The following is a 25,278-nucleotide window of genomic DNA, read 5'->3' on the forward strand; positions in this document are numbered from 1 at the left end:
AGTGTGTTAAAAAATATCGAATTGATATTTTGGCAGTGCATAGAAGTTTGAGCAAGCATTTTAGATACTCTAATAACATTTCAATGCGGCCGTAGATCTGTAGATACAGATCATCTTAAGGATATCGGTGTTAAAACATTCAATTCTATATTTCATTCTAGTTGTAATATTAATCACTTTTCATGCTCAACTTTGAATTCTTATCTCTCGTATTGTTTCCTCGTTTATAGAGACCAATTGGTTGGCGTTTGGAAACGTATCTAATCTAATCTGCAATATTTTACCTTTGCACCTGGTAACCGAAAGGTGAGTTAATAAATGACTTGAATAATTTATTTTTTTGATACTGCGAACTTCCGTGTCATTCACATTGAGTTCACATAGCCTGGAATATCAACAATTTAACAAGTACGAAAAAACAAGGAGGAGAATTTGTTTTACATTTATTTATTTGATTTACTTCTGTTTGCTGTGAAACGTTTACAATAAGTTTGCGTTACAAAAAGAACCCGTCTTAACTAGCTAGTAAATTAGGCAAACATTTTACTTTAGTTACATTTAAAGCCACTTTTGTATCTCATTTTTTCGTTTATGCTGCGCTGCAGTGTGAAACACGACAAATAATTTCGGATACTAATAATGCAATTAATCCGCGTTAATCGAGTGCAATGATTGATTCGATAAAATGTTTTCTAGTTTCTTTGCTTCTTATTTTGTTGTTGTTGTTGTTAATGTTGTTGTTGTTGAACACGTCACAGGCAACGTTGCACTTATGGAATACATAATTAACTAAATGGTATGAAGAAAACTCATTGATACACCTAAGCGAATTGTCTTTTTGTGGTCGCGGGGACAATCCATTTGAAGAGGCATGTGGGTTTATTTGTTATTGCGTTTGCGCTTAAATGAGCTTCTGAATAGTCTCGGCCAGTCGGCCGGCATTGGCGCCGGCGAACTCCTCCACCTTGACGGAGTTCTTGATGAACAGGAACGTGGGCATGCTGGAAATGTTGTACTCCATGGCGATGTCTTCGCACTCGTCCACATCGACCTGTTTGTGGCCAAATATTCGATTAGATTTACATTATCAACTGAGTCAAGTATCTATTTGCACTTACCTTGATCACGACTATCTTTTCGGCATACTGCTGCGACAGTTCCTCCAGCTTGGGCGCAATCATCTTGCAGGGTCCACACCAGGTGGCAAAGAAGTCCACAACGACCAGCTTGTCGCCAGCATTCGTCAGCTGCGTCTTGAAGTCGTTCTAGAAAATCAAGAGCATATACCTCAATTAGTCACAATCTTGCCTTTCATGCGATGACCCAAATGCATTTATGTTTATATAGCCCGGTCGAGGTGTGTAGCCGCATGCATTTTTCACAATTTCATCAATTCATCAATTGCTATTTTATGACATTGTATTTTCCGATTGTGTTTTATATTTATAATTCTAATTTGTAGAGTGCTTATCTTGAGCAGGGCCCGAGTTAGCAGTCTATCGATTTGTTTTTGGGCAGCTACTGAAACACGTTCCTCTTATCTGTGCGGGCCAACATGTGTAAGCATTACATAAAGCAAGTATATAGGATTATGTGCAAATATGTATATATGTCGACTGCACTATATATAGTGTTACACTTCAGTTCCATTCATATCTCTTGCAGTTGAATATTTGTATTTGGACTCTCTCCCCTCTCCGCCGCACGACTGAGCCATTTGCTTAATTGCTAAACGTATCTCATTCGAATTGGATTCGACTTGACCTGAACTTAAATTCCGACATGCCTCGACAAGTTCCCAAGTTCTGTACTAATTTCTTCATGAGTTAAATGAATTTCCAAAATATTTGCCATACTATTGGCATGGGCTGTATTAGATTTCAACAGAATTATTTTCATATTTTCGAGTGCATTCAGAATGCCAAACATTCGAAATTGTTGCCCAATTTCAATCGCATCGCATATCATTTTCAAATTGTTTCCCTATCGAAAATATTTGAAATTCTTTTCTTCAAATCAAATCAATATCAAAAAAATGTGTGTACTGTACTTTTACTCAAACATTTGCTTTGACTCTCTTGAACTCTCCGTTTCTGGTCAGCGCCTGTCACGTTTTCTGAAATTGTCCTTTTATTAATTGCGCCCATTTCCAGCACGACATTCTGTTAGGCCAAAAGCCCGATGATTCATTGCGTTAAAGTTAGTCCAGAGTTCGAGTTCTAACTCAGCGTAGTTAGCGCAAGAAATTACTACCCTTAACTTGTAATACATTTGAATTGGATCTTGCGATAGGGATCTGTTTTAAGCAATCAATTGTAATTATATTCACAAACTGTGACTACGATGCAAAATACTTGGAACCGGTTGCCCCTGTGCCAAGGTCATGTTTGCGATTTACCCACTTATACATATATTTAACTAGTTTTGGCTTGTCTCATTTTATAGCTGCCCACACAATATCTAAAATCGGGATTCAAAGCATACGAATGATTCATTTTGTGACCACATACTATTTAATCATCTAATTAATTCGAAACATCATTTTACTCACGGCAGCTAAAATTATTAATTCATATTTTCAGAATGCAATGATTAGTTTTAACACATAACTAGGAATTAGTCAAGTGCATATTTAAGCAGAATAGTTAAATATTTGCTTTTCAGATGAAATGTGAGAGGGAGTCATCTACAAACCAATAAACTATATATATATATACTCTCGATCTGCATCAACAGTCCTAAAGATATCACCTCAAAACTTATGTCGGAACCAAGCGGATCAGAGTACTATCATATATGTATAATATGCACAAGGGTTTATTTCGGACTTTATCGTTTAATTTTCTTTGTGTAAGTTTCTTATCTAAAGTTGGAATATTTGTTTTTGTATATATGGAAGTATTTCGTTTTATGGTGAAAACATTTTTGCAGATAGTGTTTCAAAAATTTTAACTTTATTTATGGGGCTTAGTATTGAAATTTTTTTATATTCGCAAACGTAGAATCAAAAATAAAGTTGTCTAATTTGATTCCGATTGGAACGCATGTGTTCATATTGGATTATAGATATTCATATTGGAACATATGTATAGACAAATTTTTTTTTTATAAATTTATGATGTCGGCAAAAATAAAAAGAAAAGTGATCGTACGCTAATTTTATGTTCCTTTAAGTGCCCAGTCCATGACGTCAAAAGTGTTTATTGCTTTTTGCGACTAAGTACAAATTTTTCATAAATACGTAAACTGACGCAACGTCTATAAATTGTTAATTTATGTTAAATAAAAGTGGAATGTGCTGTTTAGTTGTCGCAGAGACAATGTGTCACGACTGAAACCGGTTTGGAAGCTGAGTGGCCCGCCAAAACGATGTGTAATGTGCATTAAAGGGTAACTTGGAGGTTAAACCACCCTGTGCCCAGCTGAACAGGCCAAGACTGTGCATACTGATAAATAAAGTGCGAACTCATTATGATGATAATGGGGTTTGTCTAACCAAATAGCACATGTGGTATATGAGGAATGTATATGTATATGCATGCGATTAAATTATTGCAATCGAGTTGTTTTCGATTCTTACGGAACGTATCTAAAAGGCATACAAAAAAAATGGCACTTTCTAGCGCGTTGCGTTTGCTTTGGTGTCCGGTTCGTCGTAGCAAAGAGCCAAAAGAGATGATATCATTGTTATATACTGGCTTTCGATATATTAGATGTGTGTGTATATTTCGAAAGCGTATGGTAATTGGGGCAACTAACAAAATGAGTGGCAGAAAAAAAAAATGATTTTAGTTCGGCGTTGTCTGGCGGTCCGGGGTGGTTAAATCGCTTATTACTTAACCGAAATTGTCCGAAACTACGTTAATCCGCTTGCAGAATACTCACCACGTCTTTAACTGCGTACACCATTTTGTTGAATTGTTGTTCGGGGGGGGATTTAGTGGAAATACAACCGGTAAAATTTATGAAGTTTTATTAATTAGTGAACAGCCGCAGAGCACACGCAACCAACTCGTGGGATTTTTATATACCAAATGCCAATGCTCAACGCTTGGACCCGCTGTCATATACGAGCAAATAAAATTCAACACGAAAAAGAGCGGGAGAGTAAACGGGATTGGTTTGGTCTGGCAATGCCGTTGAACTGGTGTGTGGGTGGTAAGCTCAGCAGCGTGGTGTACGTACGGTTCACCTAATCGAGCTCAATTTTAAATATTTCTAAAAATGTCTTTTTAAATATAATATATTAATTATTTTAAATGTAAAGAGCAGCTAATAATATAACATAATTTTTCAAAATACGAATGTACTTGCTAAATACAACACTGCTGCACAATGCTTTATCAAAACTAGATGGCGCTGTGTATATAATGTGCACGATTGATTTCCGCTAGATGGCGCGCGCATTATCACGTATGCGCAACGTCTTTGCCCAGGTTTAATTTAGCTTAATTTATCATACTCTCACATACTTTATTTATGAGCAGGTTTTGTGTAATCTAACTCCAAGCTCATTGATGAATGAGCATTTTCTCATTGATGTAGTACAGTTTCCGTGACTGGATGTACGCCAGCATTTAAAATAGGTTTCCGTTAGAAATAACTCTTTCTTCAGACCACACACAGCAGATTACAAATCAACATTTTTATAATATATTTAGCCAAAAAAACAATAAGAACGCTACGCAATGCTACACATTGAAATTAAGATTTCAAAACTAAACATAACCTGGGTCTAAGAACTATGAGTAAGTACTATCAATGGGCCGCGTGTGTTGATTGCGGGGCGTGTTGCGACGCGTGGTGTAAATGATGATGGTGATGGTGATGATAGGTGAGCGTTGGTGTAGGTGGCGCCACTGCCACTGTTGGCGCGGCGCCTACGCTGCTTGACGCAGCGCTCCCAGCGGCAGCAAAGCCGTTCGCCGCCGCCATCTGTTGCTCGTAGTTGGCATAGTGATCGTAGTAGCTGCCGTAGCTGCCAGGATCAAGACTCGCATTGCTTGGGTTCATTCCGCTGCCGCTAAAGCCGGCACTGGCGCTGGCGCTGCTGATGCCGTTGCCATTACCCGGCGCTGTGGTGCCCGTGTCGAAGTAACTAACGCCGCTGTAACTATTGGCGCTCTCGTAGTAGTGTGCATGGCCGGATACGTTGCCGAACTGCTGCTGCAGCTCGTAGTCGGACTTGTGGGATTCGCGATTGTAGTAATAGTCGTAGTTGTCCTCCACGCTGGCCGCATAGCCCGGCACAGGCTGCGTCTCCACGGTCGCATTGTACTTGATGGTGGGCATCGTTTCATTCTTGCAGCCCAGCTCCGTGCCGTTGCCCAGATGCTTTATTTGCGAGTAGTTGATAAACTCCGGCTCCGGCGTGGCCAGCTGCGGACTGGATTCGTACGCCAGCTGCTGGCAGCTGCTGGCGATGGCATTGCTGTAGCTGGAGCTGGACTGCATGTTGAGCGCCGGCTGATAGGCGGCCAGCTCCGAGATGCACGTGTAGGGCAAGCTGGGCGACTTGCTCGGCGCGGCAGTTGCGGCAGCGGGCGTGGCATGATAAATGGGATAGTTGTAGGTAATGTGCTGATGGTTCACGGTATATACATTGCCCGACGACTCGCAGGGCGCGGAATCAGCGTTGGCCAGCGGCCAGGAGCTGCTCATATAGTTGGACGTTTGACTGAGCTGATGGGCGCGCGTCGTCTCCTCCAGATAGCTGCACGTGCAGTGGCTGTACGTGGTGCACTTGCCACAGGCTGTGTAAAAGTAAGATCATTAGAATCGCCTTTGCAGTAGTTGTGATTTGATCCTTACCATTGAATTGATATATTTCCAAGGCCGAGTGGCCCAGCGGATTGCTGGCGTTGCTGCGCTTGAGCACCTTGCCCATGAGATTCTGTTGCTGCTGACGGAGAGAGTCGCACATGAATTACTCGCAATCGACTGTTGGCGGTACTCACCTTCACCTGCTTGACCAAGCCCGCCATGACCGACTTTTTGGGCGCACTGGGCGCCCTGGCCACGGATGTGCTGCTTGCCTTGCTGCCCGTCAGGGAGACCCGGCCGAAGGCACGCTTCGAGACGCTGGAGTTCTTGGGGTCGGGCCGCAGATGATCGTGCACGCCCTTGGCCTGAAAGAAGATGGCATTGCCCGAGTGCCGCCAGAAATGTGTCACCGGGTAGCCGCAGTGTCCGCGGCAGGGCTTTATCTCCAGTCGCCCGCCGCGACAGCTCTTGTTGGGGCAGGCCTTGCCCTCCTGCTTGCGGCGCGCCTTGTCGCAGATGGCCGGGCGCAGATTGATCTTGGAGCCGTTGGGCAGCGTGCAGTGGTGCGAGCAGACCAGCACACCCAGGCAGCTCTTCTTCAGTATGTTCACGTTGTGGTTGTTGGTGTTGCGCATCGCCCAGCCAGAGATGTGCTTCTTGGCCTCCTCGTTGTGCACCGAGTAGACCAGACGAACATGCCCGTCGCTCCACTCGCTGAACTCATCGAACTCAATGTCGGCCACCTGCGGCACGATCGCATCGTTAATATCCCAATCCCGTTTGCCCTTATGCGTCGTCATCCCGCTGGCCGATGGCTGCAAGTGAATCTCTTGGCTCTGCTGATGCTGTTGCTGCTGTAGCTGTGGCTGCTGCTCCGGTTGCGAGAGTTGTTGATAGTGTGCCTTGAAGGTGTAGCCATTTCTGTAAGAAATTCGACATGTCTTCAGCTAATCCCTACGTTTGCACTTGTTAGATAGGATAAACTCTCTCCCAGTTTAGCCTGAACTGGAACTGATGAGTCTAATCTTCAGCAGGAAGACAACAACTGAGCTGAGACTAAACTCTAGGAATATATGGCCCAATTCGACTGCCTGAACTACCTACTAATTTTGTCTGATAAGCTCCTTGCCTGGATCCTCGCTTATGAATACGATCTTTATCAATTGATGATCTCTTTTTTAATGAAAGCTCAAGAAGAGCAATCAGCGCATAGAGTACTTTGTGGGTCAGCCTTAAAGCTGAAGAGCAAGTCGATTCATGGATGGAATGCGGGTGACCTTAGCTCTTATCTGTGCTCTGCTTAAGCTTCAAAGTGCTTGAACTACACTAAATTCACTTGCTTTACAGCGATTATTTAGCTCGCATCGATTTAATTGCTGTGGCATCTCTTTAAGACCTCCAATCTTAATTACAACTCTAAACGATTCCTATGAAATGCTTCGGGCGCAGTTTATTGATATCGTCTGCGTGGCGTGGGCTGCGCGACAATCAAATGAATTGCTTGGCTTTATGCGTGTCATGGAACGCATAACTCTGGACGGGACAGCAGGCACCGTTAGGATTAGCCCAGTTAACCCGCCAAGTAATGCAAGCCAGCCCCACGAGGTAATTCGAGCGCCAGCTTACAAAATGATTGACACTTAAAGCGCCGGCGCTGTGTGAGTCATCCACAGATCAACGAAGAGACACCAGCCCGTCTCCGTCTCCGTCTACACTCGAGTCGAGTCGAGTCGAGTCGAGTGGAGTCTCGTGGTTGCCCCACGCTTAGATTTATGCGGCAAACGTTTAGTGGAGCTCGCTCTACAATTAGCAATAAATTTGTCGAGGCAACGCGCTGCATTGCCGCTCATTAGAGGGCGCCCTGTGGCCAGTCTCTGAGTGGGCCCCGGGCTGAGCACATGAAAAATATTTTTTTTTTATGTTTACCGGGAAGACAGCAGGCCGCTTGGCCCTTTGGCCCAACTGGACACTACCTGATCGAGCGCCTGGTGGTCCGCTGTGAACCTGTTCCATGCTTCTTGTGCCTCGTGTTTTTGGGTCTCGTTTGTCGTTTGTCGGTTGTCGCTTTGTTTTGGGCACGTAAATTGACTGCTTGACACTTCGCAGCGCTTATCTGATATTGATAGTGTCACTTCGTTGTTTTGGTGGCTGTGACATGTTCTCTTCGGGGCCTCCTTCTGCCCATAATAACTTTGTCACCTACAAAATATGTCTATATACAAATCGCGGCCAGAGCTCGGCTCGAGCATCGGGCCCTTTCACTGGGCCAAGTCAGCCCCCGCGTTGGGCCCTAGGCGCATGTGTGTGGTCCGTGTTCCCCGCGGCTTTTTTCGAGTGTTATTAACCAAGTCTCGCCTCCTCCCTCCCTCCCTTCCCGCCTTTACTCTAATAGTCTCTGCTCCAGGGCTAGGCTAGGCTCAGCATGATAATAAAGCGCTTGAAATAATTTAAATATTTTTGTGCTTATGTCGATATTGTTTTTTTTTTATCTTTTTATTGGATTCTTTCCATTTGTATGTTTTTTTTGCGCATACCGATTTATTGCTTCAGCTGGGCTTTATCATTGCGTTTTGTAATCGGCTCTAAGTTTTAGCAGATTTTTCAATCAACTCTATGTTGATTTGATTGTGTTAGTTTACTAAGAATACTTGTATAATATTTGGAAGACCAAGTTTTTCCCTGATCCGAAGACAATAATGTAAATCAGAAAACTATGATGACAATTAGATCTGTACGTAAGGGTATTCAATCCTCGGCACTCTCATGATATTTTTCACTCTAGTTTTACTTGAATGTAATTGCGTTGTTTTTTTTTCTTAATGTGAAAAACATATTTCTCGATACCGCAAAAAATGCTAAAATATTTTTTTTCAGTAATTAAGATAAGATTTCTTTGGTATTGTAAATTTATGCAGAAATTAACCTACGTCAAATGGATGCCTTTGACCTTTTGCATTCAATTATAAACAAAATCGCAAATAATGGTAAAAATATAAAATCATAATTTCATAATCGATCAGATGCAATTACTTTATATTCTTGAATTTATTGTAATTTATGTAATATTTAATTTATATAGAAAACAAAAAAAATTATATTTCTTGTATATCGACAATAATTTATTTTGAGGATTGCCCTTGGAGTTTGCAAATAACGAGATTGTGCCAAAGTTGTTTGAAAATAATTGCGTAGCTTGAGATTATGTTTGCGGTAGCGAATTTATTTATTGGAAAATAACTGCTGATATTGTTGTGTATATGGCAGTCCATACTTATTGAAAATATATTATATTAAAATTACTTTTGTTATCTTAAATACGTTTTCTTCTTCTTTGAATTTATTTGCACCCGCACTCACAAATATTTAACCACAACTACGTGTTTATTTCTAAATATAAAGTTCTGTTTGAGCTTAAACTTAATTTTGACTTGCCTACTAAAAAATAATTTATTAATATTCAATTTGGTATATTCATTTACTTTATTGTTGGGCTTTTCAATTTTAAATCTCTATTTTCTATCCATAAAAGTATTCATTTCGACCAAAATAACTTTAATATATTCTTTGGCCTGATCTATTGCCATAAATAAATGAAATGTACCAAAACATTCAATAAATCTAACTAATTAATTAATATTTCCTTAATCCTTTTCCTTAATAAGCCCTGTTGACTACTTCAAGTCTTATCATGGTCCAAATACATTTAAGAATTTAAGTAAATTAAATATTTATTGATATAATACTCCTTATTGTTTGATAATAGTGTGTTTAGTCACATATCATGAATTTCACTTAATAAATTCGAAGATAGTAAATAGAGAAGTAAGCAAAGGGTATATTCGCGGTCGTTCGTCTTGAGTATGCTCGGGTATTTTGGAATTGTTTCGATTGAAGGTTTTTATCGTAAATGCGTGAATGTTTGCATATTAATAATTCCTTGAATGCCTTTGTCTGGTGTCAAGGGACTTGAAAGCGCAGAGGAGAGGCTACCAACGATATGCCAAACAGAACTTACAAAACAACCATATTCCAAACAAATGCGGTTAATCCAGAGAATGTGTGTGTGTGTGTGTGTGTGTGTCGAACGATATATCCAATAAATAGTTGAGCTGTGAGATGCGCACTTGTCAAACTGTTGTCACTTCACAATTGCAGCACTTGGCCATTTTAATCGCAATGGCGTCAATAGACTTCCGTGGGCCCTAACACAATTGTGTATCTGTATCTAACGAATAGAAAGCAACCGACGCTAGTTTGTTCGGCTTGAGCACACGCAATGACAATGACAACGACAACGACAACGGCGACGACAACGACAACGACATGGACAACGGCGACGACAACAATGACGACCTTTCGCTGTGGCAACCTGTGCGCGCTGTGTGCAGCAGGGCGAAATTTACGTATCTGCCAGATAGAAAACAACAGAAAATGAAATGAGCATATGGAACTTCGGCTGAAGACAAAAACGACGCTGGCAAAGTTTTGTCAACAATGAAATGATATTATGGCTGGCTCCACCTACAAAAACCAACAACAGCCACACACCAAGCCGCTGCTGAGAGATGAGCGTATTGAGCGGACCCATTGGACGCACGGACGGACCATTCTACACCCGCATAAATTTGGCAAAAACTCCACAAACGACGACGTCGGCGCACAATCAACAGCCAACTCCATCCCGGCTGTAGGGAGCTGCAGACAGAGGCAGCAGCCGCAGCTGCCGTTCCACGTATGCTCGCTGCAAATGTATCCGTCAGATACGAGTATCTGTGTGTGTGTGTGTGTGTGTGTGCTTAAGTGCGTCTGTCTGTGTGTGTGCGCGCGCGCTGGCAATTCCAAGTTCATTCCAGTCGTCGCTGATTGGTCGGATAACAGCTGCTGACGCGCACAATGCACACACACGCACACACACATCAGACTCTATGGAGTGTGGCAAGCGTGTGTAGAGCCGGCATTGCTCATTATCTGCTTGTGTGTGTGTGTGTGTGTGTGTTTCTGAGAGTGGCTCTAAGTATCTCTCATTGCATATGAGTTTAATGGAAAATTTAATTATTTACTTATTATTTGTGCTGCTTGAAGAGCAATTAAAGATTCGCCTTGCCAAATCAATTAAATCTCTAGAAATGTAAAACTGGCGCCAATCAAATAATATTCCAGTATGCTCAAAGCTAGATTAAATCAATATTTTTACTGATTTTACAAGAGTTCGCCCAGAAAACATTGTCATACTTTCTCAAGGCTTGTTTGAACTTGGGCTAAGATAAAGATATATTGTCTTAGCCAGCATTGAAGTAGCCCATATAAGCTATGGCTTGTAGCTTATAGACAAAATGTTTAAATAAAATTTCTTATTTAAATTATGACATTGCCTCAGAAGCTGGAATATTCATTTAATTTCTGGCACTAATTAAAGATATTATAATACTTAAAGGTTTTTAGTTTGCGCCAAGTTTCTATTTATTTTTTGTTAGCATACACAATGCTTGTCCTGATTGATTGCAGAGGGGCGGATGTGGCATACGGATGCGTAAATTAAATCATTTTCGAATGCAAATCAACGGCCCAGTTATTCTCGAAATCGAAGAGCGCCACTCCATTACCAGTTGACGCCCGTCAATTTCTCAAATGTTCCATCTGCCGTTGGGGTTAATCACATTAAGAGTCATATTAAGCCGGGAACATCGCGTACAAAATAAGCATAAACAAATGAAAATAATAACATGGTCAGCGAGCAACGAACGGCATTTGGTAATGAGAACGACAAGGCATTATTGAGGAAGAGGTCCAACTGGTGCTGGTGCTGGTGCTGGAGCTTGTCGTCTTGTGTTTTCACCTGATCGGCCCGCATCGCCATTTAGGTTAAAGTTACAGACAAAAAGAAAAAAAAAACAGAAAAAAAGTAAAATAAAACAAATTTATGCGTCCAGTTGTTGGTAGTTGGTAGCCAGCCAGCCAGCCAGAGACGACTGACAATTAGCCAACGACGCCCTTAGACAATGCCAATGGGCTTGCAGGTGGGCAGGGGAAAGCAAGTTGCCAGCAAATAGGCGTTAAAGTGAAAATTGAGGTGCCGTTGACAGGAAATGCAATGAAAGAAATGCTGCGGCTGCGACTGCGACTGCGACCGCGGCTGCTGCTGTTCATTGACTGTGACCCATAATTAAAAGGGCAGTACGCACTCACCTGGGCTGATTATACGGGATTGGGCCTCAAGATGTGTGTGTGTGTGTGTGTGTGTGTGTGTACTACCCCAATAGGCAGAAATGGCTGCCAGCCAGCCGATGAGTGGCTCCTAACTCTTGGCCTGTTGCCGACGTTGTTGTCGCCTTAACGCACCACTCGCCAAATTATACGGGTGACAAAAACATATTTCAACGCAACAAAAATAGTAGAAAACACACACGCACACACACACACACACACACAGTTAATTTTACAACTCGTAAATGTTTAGTTTGTTGCAGCTGCGCTCATAACTTTGGCTTTTCGCAATTAATTGCTCAACATTATTATAATCATGCCTTGTTTAATGTAGATACACTCGGTGTGGTCCCAGCCCGACTCCAGCCGACTCCGCCGTAGACTCCAGCAGCGCTCGCTCTAATGAGCGCGTGCTCTCCAACTGAAAAAGCTCAAGCTGTTCCCAAAAAAAAAAAAAAAGGGCCTGTCATTGAAGACACCACAAATAACAATAAACCAAACTTAAATTTTTAGCGCACCAAATTAATCATTGCTCAGTTAAAATAAATAAAAATTGGTTTAGTTTCAAATGGTTTTCAAATGATTCGAAGCACAAATATTATTAATTAATTAGCTGCGCTCTACACTTCAACAAATTTCACTCTTCCAGCGCAAAGTTAGTAAATTTGAAAAACTCAAGTAAAATAAAAAAAATAAAGAACAATTCAAAATAAAATGTATAATATTTCCGAGTAATTAAAACAAATAAATTTATAAATACAAAATTCCAATCAGATTTACAATAAAAATATTTTTATTCAATTTATATTGAGGCAATTGAATTAAATATAAATAAATAAATATCAAATTAATACACACACATACAAATGGATAAAAAAACTAAAAAAAAAATCAAATATTTATTTATATTATGCAACGATTGATTTATAAATGTGTTTTAAAAAATTCGATAATTTTTTGGAAATATATTCGAATTTTGGGTCGTTAAAAATTTGAATATTGTTGCCCAGTCAAAGCAAAAATCACAGACAAGCTCCAAAGTGCGACTTGTGGCACCCAACAAAGACAAAGACCAACCGAAGGCAATTTTTCCATTTACGCAATTAATTGGTCGTCACGCTGGGCGGTCCACTAATAGATCAAGGGAAACAACAACAATAACAACAATAACAACAAGGCATTTCAAATGCGGATTAACATTTTGCCTATTGACTGATTAATATTTAACACACACACACACAGAAATCACCCACAACAACATTGTTTTTGAGAGGCCTTTTGACAAATGTGTTTAAGCCAAATGCTAATGGATTTTTGGAGTCAAAGAGTCAGAGGATTGTGACCTTATAAATGAGCCCGATTAGAACCCAATTATAAAGGCGCGATGTGCGCTCTTCCAAATGAGCCGCAAGCGTTAAGACAAAAACAAAAAAACGTATTTTTGATTATAAAAATTATGACTCATAAATTTAATTTTATGACTTCTTTCTGCTGCCACACGGGACACAAAAAAAAAGCAGAAGGTGCCAAAATTACATAGCTCCTGTGATGTAATTTACTCACATAAGCCTAAAGAGCGACTGGACAGCGTCTGTCCTGGGCCAATTCTTCATCAGTCGGGCAAATTGGCCAAAATCGAAGCGTCGCTGCCTTACACTTTAATCAGTTAAATGAACTGTTGAAAATTTGCCACATTTGCGGCATAATGATTTTAATAGCAGCCCGGACAGCCTGGCCCAGTCGGGCCTGGCCACGCGTGTCGTCCTGTCGCCTGTTTAAACAATAAGCAGGCCCTGGCAGGGCTCCGGGCAAAAGCCATTTGACACTAATGTGTTTTGGCCGCGAAACGTTTGATTATCGCACAATTGCACACATCTCATCTTATTGCTTCTCATCTGATGCATGTCAAGGAATTCGGCCTAAAGACAGGCTTCCGAGGTACACGATCATTACTGGAATTTTTGTTACCTTATTTTTTCCCAGTTGTCAAAGTGCAGTTAGACGCCCGAGGGCCTGTTTCACATCAGCATCATTTTGCTAACAGCCTGAATACTTTTTTTGCGTCAACTTTTTCAATTGTTACGTATTTTATTTAAGTAGTATGTGTTTGTGGAAAAGCTGCTCCATGTCCATGCCCTTGACCTTGGCGTTCAGCTCTGTGCCCGTCCACAGTTATGTTGGCTTATCTTGAGTGCATCCATTCATATCAACTTCAATGCCTCTGTGCTCCAACGAGCCGCGATGCTGCGATAAGATAGCAGAGTGGTTCGACTACTGGGTGGCTTTGAAAGTTGGGGTTAATTTCGAATGGTTTCGCATCTTTCTTTGGGTCGGCCTGCAACGACAGTTTGAGTTTGAATTGCGCAAAACAAAAATTGTTTTTGGTTCCTGAAATTCAAGAAAAATCTAAGCCATTTTATTATTAAAATGCCACCAATTTTTATATCTGACTATCACTGTAATTAAATAGTGCCAAATGAGAAGTAAATCAATAAATGGATTTATCTCTAAATACCTTAAAACAGTCACATGAACTTAAAAGGGTCTGTTTAAAGATAATTTTGATTTAAACAATTTTTCACATGGCTTAACTTTTTATACTATATATATATATATATATATAGAATAAACATATGTACTATGTTTGATATTTTAGTGAGACAAAGAGTGTGAAAACCACCTGGGCTCCTTAAAGTAAAATAGAGTTTAATTTAACATCTGCACGAATGATTAATTAACAAAACAGAAACTGTTATTGTCAAACTAACTCCTTTACTCTTCTTAATAACTTTTTCCTCCCTATTCTTTCTAATTTATTATATGTGCTAAATAAAGTTAAGCCAATTAAGTTTACTTTGCATGTTCGCTTACGAATACTTTTTCTGGTCTAACAACGTCCTTCTTAGCTGAAACTTGTTTTGCCGATCAGCCTCAGCTGGTCTCGTTGGATCTAAGCCAGTAAAACAAGATGTGAAATCTGGACACAATTGAATTCATCCCGCATATATATGCGCATAAGCAATCAAGTTGGCAAAAGTAGCGTAGCGCCAGGCCACTTAGGTGCGACCGATCCAGACGACAATCCGACTGGCCAGCGGCACGCATGACCTACGACAAGGAGCTGCCGCAGACCAGTCGCCCAGTCGGCAGACGCCAAAAATGAATGGTTCATATATATATATATATACATATATAGACGCTTAACTTAATTACGATTATGTTGACGACTGCGATTACGATTATGATTATAGCTGAATGAAGGCCAGTCAGTAGGCAGAGTCGGGAGTTATCAGCACATCAGAGGCGATTATAGAAATGAAAAGTGCGCGCATGCGAAATCAAAGGATCACAGTTTATTAAAATTCAATAAATGTGCGCCGGCCATGGCCAACAGGTGCTATCGGCCAGAATGCTACAAAATGCAACTAAATAATAACAACAATTAATTTAGCTCCGAATGCATTGAGCTCTCTGGCAGCACACTCCAGCGTAGCACGTAGACGGCACGGGTTAAATTCTTAAGCAGACCACGAAAAGGAAGTGGCAAAGACTGCGGCAAGCCGCCAGCCCAGCAGCTGCACCTCTTCTTCTGCTGCTGCACGAGTTTATGCAGGCGGCAGGCAGCAGGCAGCCAGACAGCCAGACAGCCAGACAGCATACAGCAGGCGGCTGCTGTTGTGGAGCTGTTGCAAGTGCCACATACAGATTTACATGCTAGGCAGCGCCTCGAGTCTGCGGCACGTGCTTCGCATGGCCAAGCCAGACGCAAAACTCAAGGTGCAAACCAGAAACTCCCACGTTCATTTAGAGGCCCACTCGAAATTGATGTACGAGCGCGCCCAGTCATAGCCACGTCCCGTCCCGGAGAATCAAAGAGCTCATCATATGATCAATCACTTTACCAGTCTGTCTGTCTGTCAGTTTGTTGTGCCCAAATGAACAAAGACTGCGACAATTGCCTTTGACAGTTTTTACCGTTTGTCAATTGTTGTTTATGTCGCGCCCGATTATTCGACTGGGGAGGATTATTCCAATAGAGTGTGCTCATCTATTTCGCATCCATACACACTTATTTTTGCATATGCTCATGTGAGAAGTAGGAGCAAGGCAGCTGCTAATGGATATGTGACTTCTATTGACCGGAAGAGTGCCATTAACAGTTGGATAGAAAAATTTAAGAGTTTTTATATCGAATAACTCATGTACTTCTAATATTATTTTCTGATATAATAACTAAGACAAATGAAGGCAGTTTCTAACTTAATCAGGATCAAGAGCCAAGTACGATAACCAATATGGTCTCCGATAAACAATATATTCTTCAAAAATAATTAAGGCAGTATTTATTTCATTTATAGTTTTGTCTACATCCACTAAAACTAAATGCAGTTGAGCATTGAGTATTGGCATTAGGCATATCAAATGCTAGTTTATTTTACTTGATTTTTGCCCACATTTGTATCTACACATTTCACATTCATTCTCTCTACACGCCTGCCAATTTGGCAAATGCGCTTGGCCATTAATTTCCAAATGAAAAAAAGTTATCTCTGTTGCGGCTCATCTAGGACGCGTGCCCATGTGCTGCTCCAGGTCCTGGGTACGGGCACACGCATCGCTGGCGCTCTATGAGGCCATAAAAACTGGAAAACAAATCCCTCTAATTAGCCAACATTCTGGTGACAATAGTTCGCGGGCGTATTATCAAATGCAAATTGGCATAAAAACACAGGCAAATGGCATGGCGAAACAGACAAACAAATGAATCTATCGAATGCAAACACAAAATTTGATATTTTTGTTGCATTTTTAGGAGGCGAAATCATGTGCAATTGTTTTGGCTACAGCCACGATTTTGTGGGCCATAAATTACTCAAATCATTTGGCCCAGAACGACCTCTCGCGCGGGCACTCGAAATCGAATCTGAATCTGAATCGAAATCGAAATCGCCAAACATTTCATTAGTCAATGTGCATTTAACGTTTCGTGTTTTTCTTTTTTTATTTTTGGAGGGATGGTTTTGCTGGTTTGCCCACCCCGCCGCGCTAGGGGCGCATTAGAAACCAAGTACAAATAGAATGGGATGCTAATTTAGAACAGACAATCGCCTCACGATCTAATGAGTGTGCACAATAAATTATGCGTTCTGACAATCGAATTGAATTGGAGTTTTTTTTTTTTTTTTTTTTGGTTTGGCAGGGTCGACACTTGGCAAATCCTAATCTATTAGATGGCACTTAGATAGTAACTATGTCAGGTTCCAGCGAAAGGTGCCGATATCTGAGCATCTTTGCAGAATCGACCACACGCAAGCCTTGGGCTTCGCTTGGCTCCTGGCAATATGTCAACATTTGCCAGCTAATTAAATCCAAATTGAAAGTTAAAACCAAACACTTTTAATAGGAAAAACCCACAACATCACCACGGGCACACTTGAGGCGCGGCAGGAGTCATAAAAGCAACAACACGCAAACACACATACTCAGAGAGTTGGCCACTCTTCACACCTCTCGACAACGTTGCAGACACATCCTGTGGCGCATGGCTCGACGTCGTCTTCGTCGTTGGCCTGGTCATTAGTGTCTGGCTGCAGCACCGGAGGCGTCTGCATTTGTGTCACCTGCCGAGCTCGAGCCCGTGCTAGAGCTGACGTTACAATTACCTGGTAATGCGAAGACGACGACGACCACAGAATGTCTAACAACGGCACAGCTTGCCACGATGATGACTTTGGGTATTGCCATAGCCATAGAAGCCAAGATGTCAAGGCGTGAAGATTGCCGCCGAGCTGCTTGGCATCAATTCGTCGGGCGGGGCAAGGTGCTGTGCGAATGAGGTCATATCATCAATTATACGTTATGCTCCAGCCACAGTGTAGGAGTTGGAGCATGTGCCAGTCCGAACGACTGTTATTTATCCTCACGATCCGCCGGCTTATGAGCCCTGTTGAAGCCTCTACAGCATTGGCTAATGTGTGACCTTCAAGTGATATGAGAAGAGGTCACAAATGCAGCACAGCGCATACCTGGTACTTCTTACACATTAATTGATTATTCAATCAAGATTGAAAACTATTTGATTCACCAAACTAAATAGATATTTAACACCCTCACATCCTGGACATTTTAGTTTATGGACTTGGGATTTAATTAAGCAAACTCCTCACATATAACTTTATTTTGTAAAAAATAAATACACAAAAATATTCCCGCAACGTAATCAATATGGAATAGCAGATGGGAAGTTGCGTCCTTTGAACGAAAATCCCTTTGAAAAACTTTGTAACTCAGCATTTCGCTCCCACTGGCAATGGGAAAACATCAGCCCGCGATATGTTTTCACACTTGAAAAGAGGGCAAGGAAGTGCTACCAAGTTCCTTTCATAATGCCCAATATAAATCCAATTAGCACGCTTTTTGTCTGCCCTACACAACTGACAATTTATGTGCGTCCTTTGAGCCCAGCAAGCAGACAGAATTAACAGAAGAGCAAAACAAATAAGGTTGAACCAACGGAAGAAGAGCACAAAGGAACACTTAACGCAGTTCTCGGCTGGATCTGCGGTCTCTCAGGCAGTTTCGGGAATCCTTGGCTGGGTACTGAGGGGTGTGTCATCATCATCTTGCGCTGCAGAACTTTATGACTTGTGCTCACCTTTTATGCTCACCATTAAACGCTATTAGCGGGCATTTAAGGATCACTTTCTGCTGTTGTATATTCCGCTTTTGTTTTTTTGTTTTTTTTTTCTGTTTTTGGGTAGGTCACCGTGAGGTTAGGGCCGAGGGCGGCGGGCAGGGTGTCTAAATGCGCTGCTAATCTAATAAGCCGCAAACACGCAAACAAGTTCACGTGGGAAAATTGGAGCAATAACAAATTAATGGAGAAATACACAACTGAAGCATTCGAAAGAAATGTGCGTGGGTTGCGTTGGGCAGGCCGATTGGGCGATTGGACGACTGGACGATTGGCCGATTGGGATTGCTGCCAGAAAGGACTGGGTGTGTGTGGGAAGAGCTGAAGGAATATTGAAAGAACCACCAGACAGCGTGTCAGTTATTTATGGACTACACGGGCAGGCGGGCATTCTCGCAATTGGACATGGGAAGAGCTTAAAGAACAAGGAAGCAACAGCGCACGCCCACGCCGAGCTGCAGTCAGAATATCATCAATTTGCGCACTTTATGTGACATAAGCCAGGTGTCCGGTTGGGGGCTATAAAAGCCTGGAGCTGCAGCCCCAGCCTCCACAGTGTTGTTTCCACAGCGCGCAGAGAATGTGGCAACTGTTTGGATTGCTGCTGCTTCTTGGCAGCGCTCTATGCAGCGAACTGACCAAGACACTGGATGAGGATGAGGACGTGCCCATCGGCAGCGATAAGGAGCTCTCGGATCTGGTTATTACCACAGCATTGGGTAAAATCCGTGGCACGATATTGCCTTCACAGGCAGGTCGCAATTTTTATGCGTTCCGGGGCATACCCTATGCCAAGGCGCCCGTGGACAATCTGCGCTTCAAGCCGCCGGAGCCGGTAGAACAATGGTTCGACATATTCGATGCCACCTTCGACGGACCCAAGTGCCCGCAGCCGGGCCTGTTCAGTGACGATGTGAGCGAGGATTGCCTGAGGCTGAACATCTACTCACGCGACCTGCCCAGCGAGTCGCGTCCGAACCCCAAGAAGCCCGTCATTGTGTTCATACATCCTGGTGGCTTCTACTCGCTGTCTGGCCAGAGCAAGAACTTTGCGGGTCCCCAGTATTTCATGGATCGCAACCTGGTGCTGGTTACCTTCAACTATCGCCTGGGCACACTGGGATTTCTGGCCACTGGCACGCAGCAGGCGCCAGGCAACATGGGCCTCAAGGACCAGGTGCAGCTGCTGCGCTGGCTAAAGCTGCATATCTCACGCTTTGGCGGCGATCCAAACGCGATTACACTGCTGGGCTATGGAGCTGGCGCCATGGCCATAACCCTGCACATGGTGTCGCCCATGTCGCAGGGCTTGTTCCATCGCGCCATTGTGATGAGTGGCGCCGCAACGGGCCAGTGGTCGCTGCCGGAGCATCAAATGGACGTGGCCAAAAAGCAGGCCGCATTGCTGCAGTGCGACACAGAGGATACGGACGAAATGCTGAGCTGCCTGCGTGGGGTGAGCTTCATTCATGAAAACAGTTGGACAGCATCTAAAGCTTCTCTGCACAGAAACATTATTTGGAATATGCGAATACCCTGCCACGCATGTTTGACTTTGGACGCAACAATCCGCTGATATTGTGGAAGCCCGTGGTGGAGCCGGACTTTGGACAGGAGCGTTTCCTAATTGAGGATCCCGTGCGCAGCTATCAGAATGGCGACTTTATGAAGATACCCATCATAACGGGCATGACCAAGGATGAGTTTGTGGGCCCAGCTATATGTGAGTGCCATGCAGAGATGGTATTATCTCGCATCCTAATTGATTCACTTTGAACTTTGAACTTAGCTATTCTGCAGAGCCCCGCCTTGCTCAGCGCCTTTAATGACAACTTTAAGGCTCTGGCACCCATCTGTTTCCTCTACAATGCCAGCAGTCCACGTGCCCAGAACATCAGTCAGGAACTGCGACAGCATTATTTTGGCCATTTGCCGCTCGAGGCGAACAGCTCGCTTCAGTCCCTGGCCACACTATACTCGGATGCATTGACGGGCTTTGGCGTACACCGCTTCGTGCATCTGGCTGCGCGTTCCACCAAGGTCTACTACTATCGATTTGCCTATCAGGGTGGACGCAGCCACATACATTATCCGGAGGATGCGCCCTACGGTGTAGTGCATCACGATGATCTAATGTATTTATTTGTGGAGCCATCGATCAGTCGCATGTTTACGGAGGACGACGATGAGTTTCGCATGGTCGACATCATGACACGCATGTTCTCCGCATTTGCGTACAAGGGGTTCGTACGGTAGATATTTGAAGTCAAGCCTTCATTATAAAGGACATCGTTTCACAGGGATCCCAATAAGCCCAGCGATGAGAAGCTGCGCAACATTCGCTGGCGCCCGTTCAGCTTTAAGAAGCGCTACTATCTGGACATTGGCGACGAGCTCATCCTGCAGGAGGGCCTCAATGCTGCACGCTATGAGATCTGGAAGCGCCTGTTTCCGCTCAACTGGCGACGTCAGACCAAGGAGCGCTGGCTCAGCCAGTACATCTAAAGGGACAACACAACTGTACCCAACTGCATGATTATACCCTATCTTTATTTCTATAAAATGCATGCAATTTGGCATTTGGAAATGTTGCCTTTTTTAATTCACTGCAATTGTGTGCCCCTCAGATGTTGCTTGTTTTTCAGTTGCCAAGTGATAAACCAATTGGCATAATTTTCAGTTCCAATTTGATGTGTCGCTCCCCCAATGTTGTTTATGTATTTTGTTTTTTATTTTTATTTTGGTAGGTATGCGTGTCATCACTGTGTGGGTGCATATATTAAGTCAGTCCGAGTCGATAGCATTGGTACGTGTCGTGCATTATGGCCTGCCACTGATCGCGTGCCACCGCATGCACTGAGAGAAATAGTTGACAATTTAGTATATTTAGGGATGTCAAGTGGTGAAATTACAATCTAGAAGTGACAGGGATCCTAATATATATTATTTTGAATTATTTGAAGAGGTCATCTCAATCAATCTCATTTTAAACTTTCTTGCTCAGAATATATCTTCCCTTCAGCAGTTCTTTTATTTAATTAATTTATATTATTTTAAGAGCATTGATCATATTCATATGATCATGGCATTTACATCAATATCATAACGTGAATATGCTGACCTTCAAGTCTTGAAATGACAACATAGTTTTCGCTAAGTGTAGCCTCTCATCGAATGCCACACACACACACACATACAAAGACTAAAACTCTGCCATTTCTGGCAGCTCACAGATGTTACGAAAGCCATTGTTGCTTTTCTGGGCCACTCGCAACCTATTTTCATTTTTATTGCTCTTATCGGAGTTTGGTTACGCTTGACAGCATGACAATGTCGAAAGTGAGCTGCCGGCTCATCATCGCCCTATATCGTATTGGACCTGGTAGAGTATCCTGCACGCTGCTAGACTCATTAGCATATGGAACACATGACGCTGAACATCCGAATGCCAATTGGCAATTGTCGGCGAGTCGATTCAATTCGAGAATTCCAGCACGCCATGAGTCACGCCATGGCATCATCATCGCCGAGAGGTCCTGTGAGGGTGTTGGGACAACAGTCCAACCAGTTGGACTACGGTTAATATATTAATTTATGCAAATTGCCAGGGAGTGCGGTTTGCCTGGACTATATCTGCGGCAATAGATCTGTGTGTCCGGGGTTGCACATTTTGATCGTTTCCACTTTAGTTTTAATTGTTTGGCTTGTCAGCACAGCGCATATGCTATTCATGTCTGTCTGCCTTTCCGTCCAGGAGCACGTTTCAACAAATTGTTAGACGCCTCGTGAAGTATGGCCAAGGCGACGAAAACAAACAGACAAACAGGCAAACAACAAACCAACAAACAGAAAGCTCTTGTCGTATTGAATTGGCATTCCAATTTCCAGCGAAATATTTTGAGCCTGTGGAAGATTTCGATTTCCGCGAAATCCAGCGCAAATAAAGTTGTGAGTGCCTCCAGTCGCCAACGGAGGCATATCAGATGTTGCCGCTGGGCCAAATGCCTGCTGTGTCCAACTCGACGCATGCGCACGAGTTGGCTTGGAGCGCAGTTTTTTATTGACTGATGGAAATCGCTCAAACACTAGCGAAATTTCACAGCGCCTTTGGCCACAAAATGTAATTAGATTTCTGGGCAACTGGCACCGAAATGTCTGGTCGAGACCGTTTGAGCCAAGCCAAGCGCAGACCCGATGCGAACCGCAAGCAACTTCCTTCTGTGGTTTCTGACAACGACGCGTGCTTCGAACTCCTGCTGTCAACATCAATGCGCAGGAATCTTTTGGTCTTACAATGAAGTTGTCTGCGCAATTGACGTTCGATAAGGCGCAAGTTCAACTAAGCTCGAAGCTTGCAAAAACAAAGGAGTCTCTTACATAGAAAAATTTGCAGAAACATCACAAAACTCATAAATAACACAGGCAGCAACAACAGCAACTACAACAACAACAACAACAACAACTACAACTGCTTTGAACTAGGTGCCAACTGTTTGCCAGAAAGTGTCCACCACGCTGTCTCCCAGCTCAGCTCTTGGCCTGTCTGAGCTGGAGCTCTTTGGCTTTTTGGTATCTTTTGCCGAGGATAATGTGCATTGCATTTCACAATTTATGACTCACTCGGCCGCTCTATGTGGCAGTCAGAGCTGAACCCTGGCTTGCAGCTCTTGCAACTATGCCAGCTATTTATTGGGTTAAGCTCAGCAGATGGTCATTGGATTGGCTTGCATACATTTTGCCAGTTGCTGTGGGTGTGGGAAATGCGCCATGTACAATTATTTGGGTGAAATATTGTCAGTGTGTATGTATGTGTTTGAGTGTAAGTGGGTTAAATCTAGTTACCCAACATCAAGATGGGCTGGGTACGCTAATGTATAAACTTTGAAAGAGAATTGAAAGCGAGTTGTACGAAAGTATGCATATAACAGAGAAACCCAGATTATGTATAGTTTTTCTCTTCGTTAGACAACTTCCAAGTAAAATTTGGTCGTGGTCAAATTTTAAGCTTACCCCAAAAAATCTTTGAACTGCATTTGCCATCGATTTTTGCGTATCCACCCGAAGCGTCGAGCATTTAACCTTTGAGCTGCCTTTATCATACGAAAAAAGAAAGATTCGCGAAAAGTGTAAAGCACGTTTATCTTTAAGCTAAAATATAATTCTAAATAATATATATTGGCCTAAAAAGCTGATAAGGTTCTGAGCTTGAACATAGGTAATAATTCGATAATTTCTTTGATCGTTTACATTAAATGCAGTTTAATATTATTTACTTCATTATACACAAAGGCCAAAATGTAAGCTATATTGTGAGTGACATTAATGATATCAGTCTTATGACAAAATAATACAAACTAGCTAGACGAGAATTCCAGGCACAACGCAACTGTAACAAACATTCTAGTTACCGGCTACAGGGTATCTCGTCTTCAGTATAGCACATTTACTTGTTGCTTACTTGGCTTAAAGCCAGAGTCACCCACACCTAAATATAGTACTCGTTAGTCAACCTTCTGGTAAGCGCAACCACAGTCCCCTAATCTGCCTTATCCACCAGCCCACATGCCAAATAATGGGCAAGTTACATACTTTCAAAATAAATACAAAACAACAAAATATGTACAACTTTATGCTTATCAACGTTACGCTCGTGCCAGACTGGCATATTATCCAAATTCATGGCGCATGGCATGCATCTAGGGCGAGCGGCTGAGGGGGTTGGGAATTGAATTGGAAAACGACTTTCGTCTAATTAGCATAGAGAAGGAAATTGCGTGCGGCGCGTGGGCGCTAACTGAAAGTCGGTAGTCGATGAAAACACGCTGATAAGCTCGCGAGAAAACCATTAACGACCCAACGCCAAACTGGACGCTCATCATTTTTAATAACTGACGCGATCCTGCGGCGCTGCATATATTGAAAAATATGTGAAGTATCATCAGCCAGAGCGGCAGCTTTCCGAGTGTCGCGTGCCGATCGCAAGCTGAGCTGGAAACTCATCTCATGCTGTGGGCTGTCTGACGTTGATCTGTCAGGCATCGGGCATACGGCTGGTGCCCGCTGTTTCCCGATCACAAGCGGCACATCCCATTGTACTGGGCGTCGGGCGTTAGGTCTATCTGCGCATCCTTTGCGCAGGACAAACAACAAACATTTTGTCTGTTGTCATCGGCGGCATCGTATTTCAATAATAGTCTCAGCCCATCCATGTTTACTTACAGCTTTCAACTCAACTGATGATGGATCATGTTCCACGTTGACGCTTATTGACTAACTGACAGTGGGTCGAGCCACTCGGCTCGGAGGGGTGCGTTTTTCATCAGTTTAGTAGGCTATCATAAGGTATGGTGCTTATAAGTTTGCTGGCGTGGAAAGTGAAGAGATAGTAATTACATTTTCATAATAACTTTAGGTTAGGCAGGGGAAAACTATTAAACAATCCGATTTATGCTAATTATCGCACTATAAAATATACCATACCATACTATACTATACAACTATCCCATTTATAAGTGTGCTGCCAGTGGTGACTAGAAGATTCCCTCAAATTTGGTGATCGGAAACAAACTCTTATTGTGGTGCACTAGTAGTACCTAGGTTCAAATTTAAGTATTTCT

The 25,278-nt window shown here is 42.7% G+C and overlaps 3 protein-coding genes across 3 annotated transcripts; 1 reads left to right on the forward strand and 2 right to left on the reverse strand.

Annotated features, from left to right (window-relative positions):
• Positions 1 to 431: 431 nt before the first annotated feature.
• On the reverse strand, positions 432 to 4,046 carry Trx2 (Thioredoxin 2). Its single transcript, XM_002057739.4, has 3 exons — positions 3,886 to 4,046; positions 1,119 to 1,265; positions 432 to 1,051 (listed from the first exon to the last, which is right to left on the reverse strand). The coding sequence occupies exons 1-3, from the start codon at positions 3,907 to 3,909 to the stop codon at positions 902 to 904; spliced, it is 321 nt and encodes a 106-aa protein (XP_002057775.1). The 5' UTR covers positions 3,910 to 4,046; the 3' UTR covers positions 432 to 901.
• Positions 4,047 to 4,626: 580 nt separating this feature from the next.
• Positions 4,627 to 10,180, reverse strand: gcm2. The gene is made up of 4 exons (XM_070209388.1): positions 9,779 to 10,180; positions 5,958 to 6,684; positions 5,812 to 5,902; positions 4,627 to 5,753 (listed from the first exon to the last, which is right to left on the reverse strand). Exons 1-4 carry the CDS (start codon positions 9,787 to 9,789, stop codon positions 4,759 to 4,761), a joined length of 1,824 nt encoding a protein of 607 aa, XP_070065489.1. The 5' UTR covers positions 9,790 to 10,180; the 3' UTR covers positions 4,627 to 4,758.
• A 9,031-nt stretch (positions 10,181 to 19,211) lies between these two features.
• LOC6634036 (juvenile hormone esterase) lies at positions 19,212 to 21,258 on the forward strand. Its single transcript, XM_002057737.3, has 4 exons — positions 19,212 to 20,117; positions 20,171 to 20,384; positions 20,451 to 20,904; positions 20,962 to 21,258. Exons 1-4 carry the CDS (start codon positions 19,242 to 19,244, stop codon positions 21,164 to 21,166), a joined length of 1,749 nt encoding a protein of 582 aa, XP_002057773.1. The 5' UTR covers positions 19,212 to 19,241; the 3' UTR covers positions 21,167 to 21,258.
• Positions 21,259 to 25,278: the final 4,020 nt, after the last annotated feature.

Source organism: Drosophila virilis, chromosome 4 (assembly GCF_030788295.1).
Source record: "Drosophila virilis strain 15010-1051.87 chromosome 4, Dvir_AGI_RSII-ME, whole genome shotgun sequence".
NCBI classification, from domain to species: domain Eukaryota; kingdom Metazoa; phylum Arthropoda; class Insecta; order Diptera; family Drosophilidae; genus Drosophila; species Drosophila virilis.

Bases quoted from the DNA above. Each gene is read 5' to 3' on its own strand.
- Trx2 (XM_002057739.4), bottom strand. From the start codon at position 3,909: ATGGTGTACGCAGTTAAAGACGTG. The intron at 1,266-3,885 runs GTGAGTATTCTG...TTGATTTTCTAG, and splicing joins TGTACGCAGTTAAAGACGTG to AACGACTTCAAGACGCAGCT. The intron at 1,052-1,118 runs GTAAGTGCAAAT...GGCCACAAACAG, and splicing joins AAAAGATAGTCGTGATCAAG to GTCGATGTGGACGAGTGCGA.
- gcm2 (XM_070209388.1), bottom strand. The intron at 5,903-5,957 runs GTGAGTACCGCC...TCTCTCCGTCAG, and splicing joins GCTTGGTCAAGCAGGTGAAG to CAGCAACAGAATCTCATGGG. The intron at 5,754-5,811 runs GTAAGGATCAAA...ACTTTTACACAG, and splicing joins GGAAATATATCAATTCAATG to CCTGTGGCAAGTGCACCACG.
- LOC6634036 (XM_002057737.3), top strand. From the start codon at position 19,242: ATGTGGCAACTGTTTGGATTGCTGCTGCTTCTTGGCAGCGCTCTATGC. The intron at 20,118-20,170 runs GTGAGCTTCATT...TTCTCTGCACAG, and splicing joins TGCTGAGCTGCCTGCGTGGG to AAACATTATTTGGAATATGC. The intron at 20,385-20,450 runs GTGAGTGCCATG...CTTTGAACTTAG, and splicing joins GTTTGTGGGCCCAGCTATAT to CTATTCTGCAGAGCCCCGCC.